Source organism: Oncorhynchus nerka, linkage group LG12, assembly GCF_034236695.1.
Source record: "Oncorhynchus nerka isolate Pitt River linkage group LG12, Oner_Uvic_2.0, whole genome shotgun sequence".
In the NCBI taxonomy this organism is placed as follows: domain Eukaryota; kingdom Metazoa; phylum Chordata; class Actinopteri; order Salmoniformes; family Salmonidae; genus Oncorhynchus; species Oncorhynchus nerka.
Window position 1 is genome coordinate 32,991,435 of NC_088407.1, and position 19,090 is coordinate 33,010,524.

At 45.3% G+C, this 19,090-nt stretch overlaps 1 protein-coding gene across 1 annotated transcript in view; it reads right to left on the reverse strand.

Annotated features, from left to right (window-relative positions):
* LOC115138147 (solute carrier family 2, facilitated glucose transporter member 4-like) overlaps window positions 1-17,250 on the reverse strand; it is a 39,217-nt gene extending 21,967 nt beyond the window's left edge. Inside the window, exons 1-2 of the mRNA XM_029674669.2 lie at window positions 16,863-17,250; window positions 13,041-13,136 (exon numbers count right to left, since the gene is read on the reverse strand). Coding sequence (XP_029530529.1) covers window positions 13,041-13,136; window positions 16,863-16,895 — 129 coding nt within the window. The 5' untranslated portion in view covers window positions 16,896-17,250. The remainder of the gene's footprint in view (window positions 1-13,040; window positions 13,137-16,862) is intronic.
* Window positions 17,251-19,090: the final 1,840 nt, after the last annotated feature.

Here is a 19,090-nt window from a genome sequence, read left to right on the forward strand (position 1 = left end):
GCAGGTGTTGTTACACGTGGTCTACCACTGCGAGGACGTTCAGCTGTCTGTCCTGTCTTTCTGTAGCTCTGTTTTAGGCGTCTCACAGTACGGACATTGCAATTTATTACCCTGGCCACATCTGCAGTCCTCATGCCTCCTTGCAGCATGCCTAAAGCACGTTCACGCAGATGAGCACAGACCATGGGCATCTTTCTTTTGGTGTTTTTCAGAGTCTGTAGAAAGGCCTCTTTAGTATCCTAAGTTTTCATAACTGTGACCTTAATTGCCTACGGTCTGTAAGCTGTTAGTGTCTTAACGACCGTTCCACAGGTCCATGTTCATTAATTGTTTATGGTTCATTGAACAAGCATGGGAAACCCTTTACAATGTTTAAACCCTTTACAATGAAGATCTGTGAAGTTATTTGGATTTTTACGAATTATCTTTGAAAGACAGGGTCCTGAAAAAGAGACATTTCTTTTTTTTCTGAGGTTATGATTGCTGATGTATGGTCCAATATATTTGATGTATGTTAGCTGATACAGTATATCATAATATTTTTTTATTTCTGTTACATCAAATATATTCTAACATATATTAGCTATTTTAGCTGATATATGTTCTAATATATTTGGTGTATGTTAGCTGATATATGATCTGCTAAATTTGATCTATTAGCAATTAGCTGATACTGTATATGTTCTGATATATGCCATGACCACCAAACCACAACTAAAGCCCCCTTATGAGAAGAGGGCTTTACAACAGTGAATCTAAGAGATTGTCTAGATTGCAGTGAGATCATCTAACTATATATTGTTTAGGGAGGCTGTACGTGCACTATGGTGTGTTTCTCTCCGAACGCGACTGAGTCACAGCGTGAAGCCTCAACAAACCTTTTGAGTGTCGTCCTAAAAAAAGCCCAAAATAGCCCCTCTTTCCCATGACACCAGAATCGTTGCCTTAAACCCCTCTGCCTCCAATTTCACCCTTGGCTGTTAAGGATATCTGAGATGTGGGGGGGGTTGAAGTGCAGGAATGGGGGTAGATAGATGTGTGAACTGTGCAGGCTTGCGGATGGGTGAGGAGGGCGAGGAGGCATGGGGAGGGCGAGGGGGTATTTTTTGGCAACGCTGTGTGTTTCCTCATGCGGCTCGTGTTGACATTACTCGGATGCTCCCCTGGCCACTCTCTCTTCTGCTCTTTCCCTCTCTTGTCTCCAATATATTTCTTCCTCCTGCTCTCTTTATCCGTTTCCTATTCTGTAATAGTACATCCATCCTCACAGTCTCTCTATTCCCCCAATCTCCCTCTCTCTTCTATATCCCTACATGTCTTCTTTCCTCTATCCCGACATTTCATTTAGTTTGAATCCTTAATTGATTGCACTGACATTAATATGTTGCTTTTAAAGCCTATAGACTCTACTTCATTGTGAACGGGACAAACCTGGTCCTGAGAAAAAAGACAACAATAGCCTGTTTCCGAAAAGGTCATATTAATCATTTATTCAAGCGCTATTCATTACATAAAGAATATCAAAGTGCTTTAAAGCAACACAAAAAAGACAAGCAATTTAGGAATCAACAACCTCATTCATGAGAGGGTTGGAAAGTTCATGGCTTGAGTGATCATTGGAGGGAGGTGGTCAAATGAAATGAACGATAAAAAAAAAAATCCCCCTCTACTTTCTCCACAGCCTCAGCATACGACACTTTCTGCACTACTCTGACCACTTCAACCTGCCTCTCTCGCACCGGACACTTCCGATCCCCAGCGGCATGGTCACCCCTACAGTTAACACACACAACCTTATCCACTGAAACTACACAATCTTCTGTCCCTTGCCTTCCTGCACACTTCCCACATCTTGAAATCTCCTTCCTACACACTGACATGACCATAAACATGGCACCTTAGTCAACACAGTGGATTCAGCACAAAAGCTCTAACAGGATAACTGATATATCCTAACATAACTTTAATTAATCAGTTGGATGGGCATTTGATTTCTATAGGCGGCAAGTTTTTTTCTCACGGGACCTCTTGTTGCAGCAAACCGCTCACCCACAGGACGCCAGACACGCTATCTGCCATCTGCATGAGTACAGTTGAAACCGGGATTCACTTTTCCAGCGTGCCACTGGCCATCGAAAGTGAGTATTTGCCCACTGATGTCAGTTACGACACTGAACTACAGTCAGGTCAAAACCCTGGTGAGGACAACAAGCACACAGTGCATTCGGAAAGTATTCAGACCCCTTGACCTTTTCCACATTTTGTTACTTTACAGACTTATTCTAAAATGGATTACATGACAAAGCAAAAACAGTTTTTAAAAATATATTTATTTATTGAAAATAAAAAACAGAAATATCACATTTCAAATCAAATGTTATTTATCACATGCTCCGAATACAATACCTTACTGTTAAATGCTTTCTTGCAAGCCCTTAACTCTTTCTTGAACTGCATTGTTGGTTAAGAAAATATTTACTAAATAAACTAAGGTAAAAATGGTAAAATAAAAATAAAAAGTAATACAATAAAAATAACAATAACGAGGCTATATACAGAGGGTACCGGTACCGAGTCAATGTGCGGGGGTACAGGTTATCCAAGTTATTTTGTATGGGGGGGGGTTGATTAATTGTTCAGCAGTCTTATGGCTTGGGTGTAGAAGCTGTTAGGGAGTCTTTTGGTCCTAGACTTGGCGCTCCAATACCGCTTGCCGTGCGGTAGCAGAGAGAACCGACTATGACTTGGGTGACTGGAGTCTTTGACAATTATTTGGGCCTTTCTTTGACACCACCTAGTATATAGGTCCTGGATGGTAGGAAGCTTGCCCGTACGCACTACCCTCTGTAGTGCCTTACGGTCAGATTCCGAGCAGTTGCCATACCAGGCGGTGATGCTCTTGATGGTGCAGCTGTAGAACTTTTTGAGGATCTGGGGACCCATGTCAAATCTTTTCAATCTCCTGAGGGGGAAAAGGTGTTGTCATGCCCTCTTCACGACTGTCTTGGTGTGTTTGGACCATGATAGTTTGTTGGAGATGTGGACACCAAGGAACTCTCTACCTGCTCCACTACAGCTCCGTCGATGTTAAAACTTCTTAGAGATGAGATGGGCTGAAATCCCGTTAACGGGATCAATTTGACAACAGCCAGTGAAAGTGCAGGGCGCCAAATTCAAACAACAGAAATCTCATAATTAAAATTCCTCAAACATACAAGTATTATACATAATTTTCAAGGTATACTTGTTGTTAATCCCACCACAGTGTCCGATTTCAAAAAGGCTTTACGACGAAAGCATACCATGCGATTATGTTAGGTCAGCACCTAGTCACAGAAAAACACAGCCATTTTCCAGCCAAAGAGAGGAGTCATAAAAAGCAGAAATAGAGATAAAATGAATCATTAACCTTTGATGATCTTCATCAGATGACACTCATAGGACTTCATGTTACTCAATACATGTATGTTTTGTTTGATAAAGTTCATATTTATATCCCAAAATCTCAGTTTACATTGGCGCGTTATGTTCAGTAATGATTTGCTTCCAAAACATCCGGTGATTTTGCAGAGAGCCACGTCAATTTACAGAAATACTCATCATAAACGTTGATGAAAATACAAGTGTTATACATGGAATTAAAGATATGCTTCTCCTTTAATGCAAGTCAGATTTCAGATTTCAAAAAAGCTTTACGGAAAAAGCACACCATGCAATAATCTGAGTACAGCGCTCAGGCACCAAAACAAGCCATACAGATACCCGTCATGTTGTGGAGTCAACCGAAGTCAGAAATAGCATTATAAATATTGTCACGTTCTGACCTTTATTTCCTTTCTTTTGTATTTATTTAGTATGGTCAGGGCATGAGTTGGGTGGGCAGTCTATGTTTGTTTTTCTAGGTTTTGGGTATTTCTATGTTTCGGCCTAGTATGGTTCTCAATCAGAGGCAGGTGTCATTAGTTGTCTCTGATTGAGAATCATACTTAGGTAGCCTGGGTTTCACTGTGTGTTTGTGGGTGATTGTTCCTGTCTCTGTGTTTTGCCCCAGATAGGGCTGTTTTAGGTTTTCACACATTTGTTGTTTTGCTAGTTATTTCATGTCTAGTTCCTTGATTAAAGAACATGAATAACCACCACGCTGCATTTTGGTCCGCTTCTCCTTCACCACAGGAAAACCCTTACAGAATCACCCACCACAACAGGACCAAGCGGCGTGGTGATGGGCAACAGCAAAAGCAGCAGCAGGAGAGGCAACAGAGGCAGCAGCAGCAGGAGCAGCACAGCAGCAGTGGGAGAGGCTGCACTACTTGGAGAAATGGACTTGGGAGGAGATTCTAGACGGGAAAGGACCCTGGGCAGAGCCAGGGGAATATTGCCGCCCCAAAGCCGAGCTGGAGGCAGCAAAAGCAGAGAGGCGGCATTATGAGGAGCTAGCACGGCAGAGCGGATGGAAGCCCGAGAGTCAGCCCCAAAAATTTCTTGGGGGGGAGGCTCACAGGAAGTGTGTTGAAGCCAGGTAGGAGACCTGCGCCAACTTCCTGTGCTTACCGGGGGGCGAGAGAGACCGGTGTCCCCAGTGCGGGTGCATAGCCCGGTGCGGTACATTCCAGCTCCGCGTATCGGCCGGGCTAGAGTGGGCATCGAGCCAAGTGCCATGAAGCCGGCTCTACGCATCTGGTCTCCAGTGCGTCTCCTTGGGCCGGCTTACATGGCACCAGCCTTGCGCACGGTGTCCCCGGTTCGCCTGCATAGCCCAGTGCGGGCTATTCCACCTCGCCGCACTGGCAGGGCGACCGGGACCATTCAACCGGGTAAGGTTGGGCAGGCTCGGTGCTCAAGAGCTCCAGTGCCCCTGCACGGTCCGGTCTATCCGTCACCACCTCCACGCACCAGCCCTCCGGTGGCAGCCCCCCGCACCAGGCTGTCTCTCCGGCTCATCCTTACAGAGGCTCCCGCCTGTCCAGCGCTGCCAGAGCCTTCCTCCTGCCCAGTGCTTCCGGAGTCTCCCGCCTGTCCGGCGCTGCTGCCGGAGTCTCCCGCCTGTCCGGCGCTGCTGCCGGAGTCTGAGGCGCCAGAGCCCCTCAGCCCAGAGGCGCCAGAGCAGCTGCCCCTCTGTCCCGAGCAGCTGCACCTCTGTCCCGATCTGCCCCTCTGTCCAGTGGGGTCATTGAGAGGGGTTGCCATGGTTAGAGAGCCACAGAGGCGGACAATGAGGCGGACTAAGACAATGGTGAAGTAGGGTCCGCGTCCCGCACCAGAGCCGCCACCGCGGACAGACGCCCACCCAGACCCTCCCCTATAGGTCAAGGTTTTGCGGCCGGAGTCCGCACCTTTGGGGGGGGAGGGTACTGTCACGTTCTGACCTTTATTTCCTTTCTTTTGTATTTATTTAGTATGGTCAGGGCATGAGTTGGGTGGGCAGTCTATGTTTGTTTTTCTAGGTTTTGGGTATTTCTATGTTTCGGCCTAGTATGGTTCTCAATCAGAGGCAGGTGTCATTAGTTGTCTCTGATTGAGAATCATACTTAGGTAGCCTGGGTTTCACTGTGTGTTTGTGGGTGATTGTTCCTGTCTCTGTGTTTTGCCCCAGATAGGGCTGTTTTAGGTTTTACATTTACATTTAACATTTAAGTCATTTAGCAGACGCTCTTATCCAGAGCGACTTACAAATTGGTGCATTCACCTTATGACATCCAGTGGAACAGTAGTGCATGTAAATCTTTTAAGGGGGGTGAGAGGGATTACTTTATCCTATCCTAGGTATTCCTTAAAGAGGTGGGGTTTCAGGTGTCTCCGGAAGGTGGTGATTGACTCCGCTGTCCTGGCGTCGTGAGGGAGTTTGTTCCACCATTGGGGGGCCAGAGCAGCGAACAGTTTTGACGCCCACATTTGTTGTTTTGCTAGTTATTTCATGTCTAGTTCCTTGATTAAAGAACATGAATAACCACCACGCTGCATTTTGGTCCGCTTCTCCTTCACCACAGGAAAACCCTTACAGAATCACCCACCACAACAGGACCAAGCGGCGTGGTGATGGGCAACAGCAAAAGCAGCAGCAGGAGAGGCAACAGAGGCAGCAGCAGCAGGAGCAGCAGCAGCAGCAGTGGGAGAGGCTGCACTACTTGGAGAAATGGACTTGGGAGGAGATTCTAGACGGGAAAGGACCCTGGGCAGAGCCAGGGGAATATTGCCGCCCCAAAGCCGAGCTGGAGGCAGCAAAAGCAGAGAGGCGGCATTATGAGGAGCTAGCACGGCAGAGCGGATGGAAGCCCGAGAGTCAGCCCCAAAAATTTCTTGGGAGGAGGCTCACAGGAAGTGTGTTGAAGCCAGGTAGGAGACCTGCGCCAACTTCCTGTGCTTACCGGGGGGCGAGAGAGACCGGGCAGGCACCGTGTTATGCTGTGAAGCGCACGGTGTCCCCAGTGCGGGTGCATAGCCCGGTGCGGTACATTCCAGCTCCGCGTATCGGCCGGGCTAGAGTGGGCATCGAGCCAAGTGCCATGAAGCCGGCTCTACGCATCTGGTCTCCAGTGCGTCTCCTTGGGCCGGCTTACATGGCACCAGCCTTGCGCACGGTGTCCCCGGTTCGCCTGCATAGCCCAGTGCGGGCTATTCCACCTCGCCGCACTGGCAGGGCGACCGGGACCATTCAACCGGGTAAGGTTGGGCAGGCTCGGTGCTCAAGAGCTCCAGTGCCCCTGCACGGTCCGGTCTATCCGTCACCACCTCCACGCACCAGCCCTCCGGTGGCAGCCCCCCGCACCAGGCTGTCTCTCCGGCTCATCCTTACAGAGGCTCCCGCCTGTCCAGCGCTGCCAGAGCCTTCCTCCTGCCCAGTGCTTCCGGAGTCTCCCGCCTGTCCGGCGCTGCTGCCGGAGTCTCCCGCCTGTCCGGCGCTGCTGCCGGAGTCTGAGGCGCCAGAGCCCCTCAGCCCAGAGGCGCCAGAGCAGCTGCCCCTCTGTCCCGAGCAGCTGCCCCTCTGTCCCGAGCAGCTGCCCCTCTGTACCGAGCAGCTGCACCTCTGTCCCGAGCTGCCCCTCTGTCCAGTGGGGTCATTGAGAGGGGTTGCCATGGTTAGAGAGCCAAAGAGGCGGACAATGAGGCGGACTAAGACAATGGTGAAGTGGGGTCCGCGTCCCGCACCAGAGCCGCCACCGCGGACAGACGCCCACCCAGACCCTCCCCTATAGGTCAAGGTTTTGCGGCCGGAGTCCGCACCTTTGGGGGGGGAGGGTACTGTCACGTTCTGACCTTTATTTCCTTTCTTTTGTATTTATTTAGTATGGTCAGGGCATGAGTTGGGTGGGCAGTCTATGTTTGTTTTTCTAGGTTTTGGGTATTTCTATGTTTCGGCCTAGTATGGTTCTCAATCAGAGGCAGGTGTCATTAGTTGTCTCTGATTGAGAATCATACTTAGGTAGCCTGGGTTTCACTGTGTGTTTGTGGGTGATTGTTCCTGTCTCTGTGTTTTGCACCAGATAGGGCTGTTTTAGGTTTTCACACGTTTGTTGTTTTGCTAGTTATTTCATGTCTAGTTCCTTGATTAAAGAACATGAATAACCACCACGCTGCATTTTGGTCCGCTTCTCCTTCACCACAGGAAAACCCTTACAAATATTCACTTACCTTTGATGATCTTCATCAGACTGCACTCCAAGGAATCCCAGTTCCACAATAAATGTTTGTTTTGTTCGATAAAGTCCATCATTTATGTCCAAATACCTCCTTTTTTCGCGCATTTAGTTCACAAATCCAAATTCATGAGACGCAGGCACACTTAGTCCAGACGAAAAGTTTTAAAAGTTATATTACAGTTTGTAGAAACATGTCAAACGATGTATAGAATCAATTTTTAGGATGTTTTTATCATCAATCTTCAATAATGTTTCAACCGGACAATTCCTTTGTCTTTAGAAATGAAAAGGAACGCAGCTAGCTCTCACGGCTGCGTGCATTCTGCCAGACCCCTTGGTCAAACAGCTCTTATTCGCTCCCCCTTCACAGTAGAAGCCTGAAACAAGGTTCTAAAGACTGTTGACATCTAGTGGAAGCTTTAGGAAGTGCAATTGGACCAAATTTACACTGTATCTTGGATAGGCAAAGAGTTGAAAACCTACAAACCTCAGATTTCCCACTTCCTGGTGGATTTTTTCTCAGGTTTTTGCCTGCCATATGAGTTCTATTATACTCACAGATATCATTCAAACAGTTTTAGAAACGTTGGAGTGTGTTCTATCCAAATATACTAATAATATGCATATCTTAGCTTCTGGGCCTGAGTATCAGGTAGTTTACTCTGGGCATCTTATTCATCCAAGCTACTCAATACTGCCCCCCATCCATAAGAAGTTAATGGGGGCTGTTCGGCCCGCCTTTTCCTGTAGTCCACGATCATCTCGTTTGTCTTGCTCACATTGAGGGAGAGGTTGTTGTCCTGGCACCACACTGCTAGGTCTCTGACCTCCTCCCTATAGGCTGTCTCATTGTTGTCGCTGATCAGGCCTACCACTGTGTCATCAGCAAACTTAATGATGGTGTTGGAGTCGTGATTGGCCACGCAGTCATGGGTGAACAGAAAGTACAGGAGGGGACTAAGCACGCACCCCTGAGGGGCTCCAGTGTTGAGAATCAGCGTGGCAGATGTGTTGTTGCCTTCCCTTACCACCTGGGGGAGGCCCATCAGGAAGTCCAGGATCCAATTGCAGAGAGAGGTGTTTAGTCCCAGGGTCCTTAGCTTAGTGATGAGCTTTGTGGACACTATGATGTTGAACGCTGAGCTGTAGTCAATGAACACCATTCTCACATAGGTGTTCCTTTTGTCCAGGTGGGAAAGGGCAGAGTTCAGTGCGATTGAGATTGGATCTGTTGGGGCGGTATGCGAATTGGAGTAGGTCTAGGGTTTCCGGGATGATGGTGTTTATGTGAGCCATGACCAGCCTTTCAAAGCACTTTATGACTACTGGGGTGGTAATCATTTAGGCAGGTTACCTTCGCTTCCTTGGGCACAGGGTCTGCTTGAAAAAAGTAGGTATTACAGACTCGGTCAGGGAGAGGTTGAAAATGTCAGTGAAAACACTTGCCAGTTGGTCCGCGCATGCATTGAGTACATGTCCTGGTAATCCGTCTGGCCCTGCGGCTTTGTGAATGTTGACCTGTTTAAAGGTCCGATACGGCTGGTGCTCTCATGCATGCTTCAGTGTTGCTTGCTTCGAAGCGACCATAAAAGGCCTTTAGCTCGTCTGGTAGGCTCACGTCACTGGGCAGCTCACAGCTGGGTTTCCCTATGTAGTCTGTAATAGTTTTCAAACCTTGCCACATCCGACGAGTGTGAGAGCTGATGTAGTAGGATTCAATCTTAGTCCTGTATTGACGCTTTGCCTGTTTGATGGTTCATTTGAGGACGTAACAGTATTTCTTAGAAGCGTCCAGATTAGTGTTCCGCTCCTTGAAAGCGGCAGCTCTAGCTTTTAGCTCGGTTCACTGTAATCCATGGCTTCTGGTTGAGATATGTATGTATGGTCACTGTGAGGACAACGTTGTCGATACACTTATTGATAAAGCCGGCGACTGAGGTGGTATACTCCTCAATGCCATTGGATGAATCCCGGAACAAATTCCAGTCTGTGCTATCAAAACAGTCCAGTAGCGTAGCATGCGTGTCATCTGACCACTTCCGTATTGAGCAAGTCACTGGTACTTCCGGCTTTAGTTTTTGCTTGTACACAGGAATCAGGAGGATAGAATTATGGTCAGATTTTCCAAATGGATCGCGAGGGAGAGCTTTGTTTGTGTCTCTCTGTGTGGAGTAAAGGTGGTATAGAGGTTTTTTTCCCCTTTAGTTGCACATGTGACATGCTGGTCGAAATTTGGTAAAATGGATTTAAGTTTGCTTGCATTAAGGTCCCCAGCCACTAGGAGCGCCGCTACTAGATGTGCATTTTCTTGTTTGCTTATGGCGTTATACAGCTCGTTGAGTGTGGTCTTAGTGCCAGCATTGGTTTGAGGTGGTAAATAGACCGTTTTGAATAATATAGATGAGAACTCTCTTGGTAGATAGTGTGGTCTACAGCTTATCATGAGGTACTCTACCTCAGACGAGCAATACCTCGAGACTTCTTTCAAATGAGAAATCGCGCCCCTCGTCTTACCAGACATAGCTTCTCTGTCCTGCCAATGCACGGAATACCCAGCCAGCTCTATAGTATCCGTTCAGCCACGACTCAATGAAACATAAGATATTATAGTTTTTAATGTCCCATTGGTAGGTTAGTCTTAATCGTAGATCATCCATTCTATTTTCCAGTGATTGCACGTTGGCCAATAGTACGGATGGTAGTGGCGGTTTACTCATACATAAGTATTCAGACCCTTTACTCAGTACTTTGTTGAAGCACCTTTGGCAGTGATTACAACCTAGAGTCTTCTTGGGTATGAATTTGGGGAGTTTCACCCATTCTTCTCTGCAGATTCTTCTGAAGCTCTGTCAGATTGGATGGGGAGCGTCGCTGCACAGCTATTTTCAGGTCTCTCCAGAGATGTTCGATCGGTTCAAGTCGGGGCTCTGTGTGGGCCACACAAGGACATTCAGAGACTTCTCTCGAAGGCACTCCTGCATTGACTTGGCTGTGTGCTTAGGGTCACTGTCCTGTTGGAAGGTGAACCTTCGCCCTAGTCTGAGGTCCTGCCTACATTTGCCCTCCCTTCTGCAAATCTGATCACGACTCCATTTTGCTCCTCCTTTCCTATAGACAGAATCTCAAACAGGAAGTACCTGTGCAAAGTCTATTCAATGCTGGTCTGACCAATCGGACCAATCCATGCTTCAAGATTGTTTTGATCACTGGGATTGGGATATGGTCCGGGTAGCCTCTGAGAATAACATTGACAAATACACAGACACGGTGACTGAGTTAATCAGGAAGTGTATAGGAGATGTTGTACCCACTGTGACATAAAACCTACCCAAACCAGAAACCGTGGATAGATGGCAGCATTCACGCAAAACTGAAAGCGCGAACCACAGCATTTAACCATGGTGACTGGGAATATGACAGTCAAACAGACAAAACGTCAGTAGTCGCATTTCAACGGCTCAGACACAAGACGTATGTGGCAGGGTCTACAGACAATCACGGACTACAGAGAGAAAACCAGCCACTTTGCGGATACCGACGTCTTGCTTCCGGACAAGCTAAACACCTTCTTTGCACACTTAGAGGATAACATAGTGCCACCAACGTGGCCCACTACCAAGGACTGTGGTTTCTCCTTCTCGGGAGTCGTCTTGAGTAAGAAGGCTGCTAGCCCAGACGGCATCGCTAGCTGCGTCCTCAGACAATGCGCAGACCAGCTGGCTGGAGTGTTTACAGACATATCCAATCTCTCCCTATCCCAGTCTGCTGTCCCCACTTGCTTCAAGATGTCCACCATTGTTCCTGTACCCAAGAAAGCAAAGGTAACTGAACTAAATTACTATTGCCCCGTAACACTCACTTCTGTCATCATGAAGTGCTGTGAGAGGCTAGTTACGGATCATATCACCTCTACCTTACCTGACACCCTAGACTCACTTCAATTTGCTTACCGACCTAATAGATCCACAGACGATGCAATCGCCATTGCACTGCGCTATTCCATCTGGACAAGAGGAATACCTATGTAAGAATGCTGTTCATTGACTATAGCTCAGCATTCAACACCATAATATCCTCCAAACTCATCATTAAGCTCGGGGCCCTGGGTCTGAACCCCGCCCTGTGATGGGCCGCCCCCAGGTGGCGAAGGTAGGAAAGAACACCTCCACTTCACTGATCCTCAACACAGGGGCCCCACAAGGGTGTGTGCTCAGCTGTACTCCCTGTTCACCCATGACTGCGTGGCCACGCATGCCTCCACCTCAATCATCAAGTTTGCAGACGACACAACAGTAGTAGGCCTGATTACCAACAATGACGAGACAGCCTACAAGGAGGAGGTGAAGGCCCTGGGAGTGTAGTGCCAGGAAAATAACCTCTCACTCAATGTAAACAAAACAAAGCAGTAGATTGTGGACTTCAGGAAACAGCAAAGGTAGCATGCCACTATCCATATCAACGGGACCACAGTGGAGAAGGTGGAAAGCTTCAAGATCCTCGGCGTAAACCTCACTGACAATCTGAAATGGCTAACCCACACAGACAGCGTGGTGAAGGCGCAACTGCGTCTCTTCAACCTCAGGAGGCTGAAGAAAATTTGCCTTGGCCCATAAAACCCTCACAAACTGTTACAGTTGCACAATTGAGAGCATCCTTTCGGGCTGTATCACCGCCTGATATGGCAACTGCACCGTCCACAACCACAGGGCTCTCCAGAGGGTGGTGCGGTGTGCCCAACGCATCACCGGGGGCAAACTACCTGCCCTTCAGGACACCTACAGCACCCGATATCAGACTGTTAAATCGACATCACTAGTCGACTTCCTCCCGGTTACGCAACCCTTCACCTTAGAGGCTGCTGCCCTATATAAATTACTTGGAATCACTGGCCACTTTTATAATGGAACACTAGTCATTTTAATAATGTTTAAATAACGTTTACATACTTACTCATCTCATATGTATATACTGTATTCTATTCTACTGTATTTTAGTCAATGCCACTCCAACATTGCTTGATCTAATATTTATATATTTCTTAATTCCATTCTTTAACTTTTAGATGTGTGTGTACCGTTGTGATTGTTAGATACTACTGCACTGTTGGAGCTAGGAACACAAGCATTTCGCCACACCCGCAATAACATGTGCTAAATATGTGTATGTCACCAATTACATTTGATACCAAACATGCCCCCTGACAACATTCTAATTGGGATTCTATTAGAATTGTACGGTCTTGAATGTACTGTAACTTTTGGTGCCAAAGTGGGCCTGATTTTGCCAGAATCTGTTTATCTATGACACTGGTTAAAGGGAAAACTAGTATGGTGCTGGAGATAATAAATATGAGGTTAAAAAGTGGTGGAATTCCCCTTTAATGAAATTGCAAGTTGGTCTTACCTTCTGAGGTGCATTGATGACGCCGATGTTGTATCCAAACTGAAAGGAGCCCAATACAGCAGTGAACACTGAGAGAGCAAGGGTTCCAGTCACTGTCTGTAGTGGACACACACAAGAGGAAGACAACACCTCTGTTATCATGGTGAAATTGTGTGGTTGCTTGCAGAGCCATATATTTAGATTTAAATATGTGTCTGGTTGTTCGTAAAGGGAAACAAGGACTGTTGGATTGTGCCCATTGGTGAGGGATACAGAGAGTATGGATAACCTAGAAAGGCATGGTTTGTTGCAAAAACAACCTAACCCCCCAGACACACACGCGACAGCCTCTCTAATATCCACTATTTATAACTGTGATACCAATGGGAAAGGATCTTTCTAGCTGTGGCCAGGACTTAACTGTGTATCGTGTGATTGGGTGACTGAACGCTGAGTTCCATCCTAGTTCCCGTCTAGGTTGAAGATTACAATATATAAACAGTATATATAAAGTATATTTGCGTTCTATGTTCCCATCAGTCCACAGGCACCTGTTACCATGGTGACTGACAGCTTGGGGCTCTAGGAGAGACTGACCAGGCTTTCCTAGTGCTTACATCTGTTTACCTTTGACACAGCAAGCTGACTGGCTCTAGCAGCCTTCCCAACATAGCACTGAATTCACAATAGTTAAACATGGGCTGTAATGCACAGTTACTTAGTTCTTATCCGATATTAACTAGATAGGGTTAACAGTTTCCTTCTCCAAAAATGTTATCAATATGAATGAATGTTATGTTATTAATGAAAACATATACATGGTGTTCACTGTTATGTTTTATTTAAACTATACAAGACTGTGCAAAGCATTTCCCCTCTGAAGACATCATTCTATTCTATTATATGCTATTCTGAAAAATGATAGAATGGTCCATTAATAAATGTCCAAATGTGTGTGCATATTACATTAGAATCCTACACCTGGTTGAGTTTGTGTCGGAGGTGTGTCTGTCTGTGTTGCTGTGACATGATGACCTTGCAGTGTTGAGTACCCAGATAGGGCGTGTTTTGTCAACATAAAAGCAAAACAAAGGTCAAGTGTGTGCATGTGTTTGTCTAAGCAGTGGCGTAAGGCAACACAGTAAAAATACTTTGAAGTACTTAAGTTATTTTTTGGGGGTATCTGTACTTTACTTCTTATATTTTTGACAACTTTTACTTTTACTCCACTACATTCCTAAAGAAAATATGTACATTTTACTCCCATATAGTTTCCCTGACACCAAAAAGTACCTGTTACATTTCGAATGCTTAGCAGTACAGGAAAATGGTACAATTTACATACTTGTCAAGAGAGAACATATGGTCATCCCTACTGCCTCTGATCTGGTGGACTAACTAAACCCAAATGCTTAGTTTGTAAATGATTTCTGAGTGCGGCTCTGGCTATTCGTAAATAAAAAAGTAAATTGTGCTGTCTGGTTTGCTTAATATATTGAATTGATTTATAGCATTTACTTTCACTTTTGATACTGAAGTATATTTTAACAATTCCATTTGCTTTTTGATACTTAAGTACATTTAAAACCAAATACTTGTAGACTTTTACTCAAGTAGTATTTTACTGGGTGACTTTGCACTTTTACTTGAGTAATTTTCTATTTAGGTATCTTTACTTTTACTCATGTATGACAATTGGGTACTTTTTCAGCCACTGTGTGTGTGTGTGTGTGTGTGTGTGTTAGTGTTTCTGTTAAAAAGGCCCTTATAGACCATGATTGACCTGCCAACGAACCAATCGCTGCTCCCATGTGTCCTTTAATTACCTTGCCGGGGCCCACCTACTGGGCGTGGCTAATCTGATAAAGTGAGGGAAATGGACACATGGGAGCAGAGCTAGCAATAAAGAAGTGTTTGCTGTGTTAAATAGTGTAAGTAGCTATATTTGAGAGATGATAGGAAAGTCTGTTTTGCAGGGATTGATGTTTGTACTCGTTTGTGTGCTAGGCTAATCATTTGTTAACATGTAGCCTAGCCTGCTACATGTTTGTAGCCCACTGCGAATCATAACGATGACTACATGGGAGCTGTTCAGTCTGATGCCATTGTCTCACACTTCGGCCCTTATTGTGCAGACATAGTGCATATTTTACTGGTATAATTGTATGTTATAATGATGGTGCCTTTCCCACATTATTTCCAGGCCCAGTGCTTGATCTGAGTCGTATAGCATACCTGGCTAATGCTAGCTTCAGACCCTACCTGGGTCTGTTTACTATGTAACCACACTGTTTGATTCAGGCACTGCAATATGATGCATGTTTTATATTTATAGTGTACAATTGAGAACATGATTTAGTTTAACTTGTGATACAGTAGTGAGTATACATGTCTGCCTAGTTGCCTTGTCTAGCCTAACTTTTCATGTTTAATTTAGATTTCCATTTCTCTTCCCTCCTAGAAACCACACACCCTGTTGTATAAGTATCCAAAGTGAAATGGAGTGCCTTGTGGTGACAAAAAAAACGTGTCCTGACAGGCGTTTGCTCTGTTGCCCGACATCCCTGTGGTCCTTCACACATCCCTGAATCTAGTGTTTTAGTACAGGTTGTCCAGACACTTCCTGTTTTTTTTGTGTGCCCGAGAGACCCACATTGTACAACAACAACAAAAAGAACCTAAGGGTCGTGTTCCATTTCACTTCATAGAATGGGCTTTACAACATTTCAACTGTAGCCTGCATATGTAGAACATATTGGGAAATACATATTGGGAAAGAAATGGGCTGATGTTAAGACCTTGTTTTCATCGTCTCCAGTTCTCTGAAGTGCCTTTTCTTGATCTTTTCTATTTTGCCACAAACTATGAGCAGGAAGAAAAATACAAAGATGCTGCAATTCTGATCATATTTTTGAATACATGTACTAGTTTAGTGTTTTTAGTATGAGCTGTGGTATGTAACACAAACCGGTGGAACTGGGTCACCTACCAACCCATATTCATCTCAGGCCTGACCTGTAAGCAGACATCTCCTGGTCAAGGTCGCTATAGGACAAATAAGGGCTCACATTGTTTTGACAATCTCCCTGAAAGTAGAATGTTTGTTAGAGCCATATATTTAGAGGGTCTGGACTACTTTTAGAATGTGAAAGTCTAATTTGAGACGTTCAGTTACATAGCGTTATTTACATATTCCCCATGTAACGTTATTGGGGTTCTAAATGTAAATGCTCATAATGCCGATTCTGATGGATGAATAGCAATTGCTACAATTATTCTAAAATCACGTTTCATTCGCGGAAATGAATTTACATTTTTAATATTTCATATTTCACTGACAGTTGTCTGTGTTCTGATATCACATCTCCACATTCCACAGCTGCAAAGTGGTATTAGGCTAAAGTTGGTCTCCATTTTCGCAGATGACAAATGTTTCAAAGGCGTTCATATGAACCAGTCATTTCGTCAGGTGTGGAAGAGTCATCCCTCACTTGAGATAAGAAAGTGAAAGGGGATGAGAACGAGATAAAGAGGCAACTTTTAGCTGGGTGGAGAGATCAATTAGCCTATTGTAAACGTTATTAATGGATCTCTAAAACGTGGATTACAAAATGTAAACAATGTATGTATTTAATGGATATTTATACTTTTATAGACTTTTTTATAAACAAAATATACATTTTCATTCACACATGCAGAGACATGGGTTAGGCTACTGAAAATCGGTCTCAATAGGCTATAACCTATGCGTAAATTCTACTCCATGCATCAGAGGCTAGTAAATGTTAGTGAGCATGAAAACATTTAATATTTTCTTATAAAAACGAGTAATGTTGACAATACCTCCACTCCAAGTTGCTGAAACCCAGGCGGCATGGCTTTGACCGCGTGAGACACCAATTACAGTCCGTGACAGTTGTCCCGCTCCCCCACGCACACTCCCAACTGGACACGACGTGAAAACCCTCACTTGGAATATGGACAATAAGCCTGGCACTTGTATTAAATGTTGACCGGTAAAGTCAAATCCAAGGCTAGAATTGAAACACAAGTGAAAAGCGACAAGGTTGCAACAGTTCAAAGGTTTTAACTCTGAGTCTCCTCGCTTTGATGTTCGTGGCGAGTCCGGGTCTACCTTGGATAGAATGACATTGGCGCACACCTCTCTTGGTATTTTCTAAATGAGAGAGGGTGGGTGTGAGGGGTGACTGGAGGGAGTTTCAGCCGTCACAGAGGTCGTCTTTTGCGGCAAGATGAAAGCAGGAGCTGTATTGACCTTATTCACCATTGGCTGAAGTCAAGAGGAGTGTTATCTCTACACAGAACGGCCAATGTGATTCCTACTAGGTTTGCACTTTCAGATTCCATAAGTCTCCTTTTAACTATTGGACATATGTAAGTATGTGAAAAAGCACCAATCATGTGATGAATCATGCAATTGTTAAAAGCACTATAAAAAGTGCAGCAGGCTAGTTGGTCTAATTTTGAAGTATTCCCTAACTCTTAAACCTTATGTGACGTTTTCACCACCAAGAAGAATGGTTACAATTGGATGAAATGCAATTGAAGAGAACATTTCATTTTATTGATTAGATTGATACCTGGCAGAAAAATGTGAATCTATGAAAAAGGGACTGTCCAGATTTGTTGGCCACTGCGCTGCAGGGAATTACCTGCAAAGGTTGAACGCCTGGCATTTTGGAGATAATATGGAACTCAAGCCAATGTCCATCACCACCTATCTGGACTTATAACTCAACACTTCTTCTGGACAGCTCGGGGCTTGTCTGCATTGGACTGGCTCCCATTGTCTGTCTTTTCTGCGGTCCTAAATTCTTTTGCTATTTTAGAACACATGCCAAAGGGGTCATGCTCCCCACCAGTACACTGCAGCGAGCTCACCCCATCCACTACAACCCCACCCCCCAAAATATGAATTCCCCAGGCAACAGGTGGGCCCTAAATTGGGAACATACCACTTGGGGACATACCACTTGGGGACAGCAAGCAGGTGTGGATTAGGAGGTGTGTCTCAGAAGGGGTGGTGAGGGGAAAGGTAGGACCTGCCAAAAACACAATGGAAAAATGTCTGGTCTAGACACAATCCAACTTGCGCTCTCCCTCACCCCCTGTGAACACACCCCCAACTCACACCACTCTCTCTTCCTCCTCACCCCTCCCCTCCCCTGCCTCCATTCATCCCTCCCTCTCTCCCTTTATCTACTCTGATCTAAGGCACAGATTGAGAAAGAGGGGCCGAACCTGACACCACCTTCCAAAGCCAGGGCACCAGGCCAGTGAGTCATGTGTATGGCCCACACTAAATGAGGAAGAAACTCTATACCAGGAGAACAGTGGCCCAAGGACTCCAAACCACTAGACCACATAGCATGATTGTATTAGGCATCCATGGACAGACACGCTGATGTATAATACCTGTTAAAACCAACCGAACTAGCCCAAACAAAGAGAAACTCTAGTTGTGAGTGTCAAAGATATATAGGGGGATGATGCACACACATCAGTGCTTAATTTGTAAATCAGGTGGTGCCGGAACAAAAAGTGTGCAGGAGAGGGGGGTGACCTGGGGCTCTCGGAGGTACTGGAAAATCACCTTCATAATAAAGCATTGCATGCATTGCATATCATCGCGTTTGTGTAGTGGTCTAGACTAGTGTCGTAACTTTACTTTCATTAATCTCATGACTGTTATTTATCTAATCAACGAACTATGTTTAATTGTTACCCGATTAAATGAATCATGTGACAATTAACTCATTAGGATCTGGGGCACCACGAGAGCGGTTCTTTAAAGAGTTACCATCTCCCGAATTAAACTCTAAAAGGTCTTTACCAATTATATCCATAAACTCTTATTAATCATATCGTCATTCTGAACAGTCGTAACCTCCTGCATCTGCAAAAAAAAACAGCCTTGCATTTGATTCAATTTCACACACATTGGTTTCATTATTTATTTACTCGCTAACTAAATGGTAACACGGGAATACTTAATACGTTAGAAACAGGTCCCTAGCGGACTGACACAATATGGCGGCTTATTACAAAAG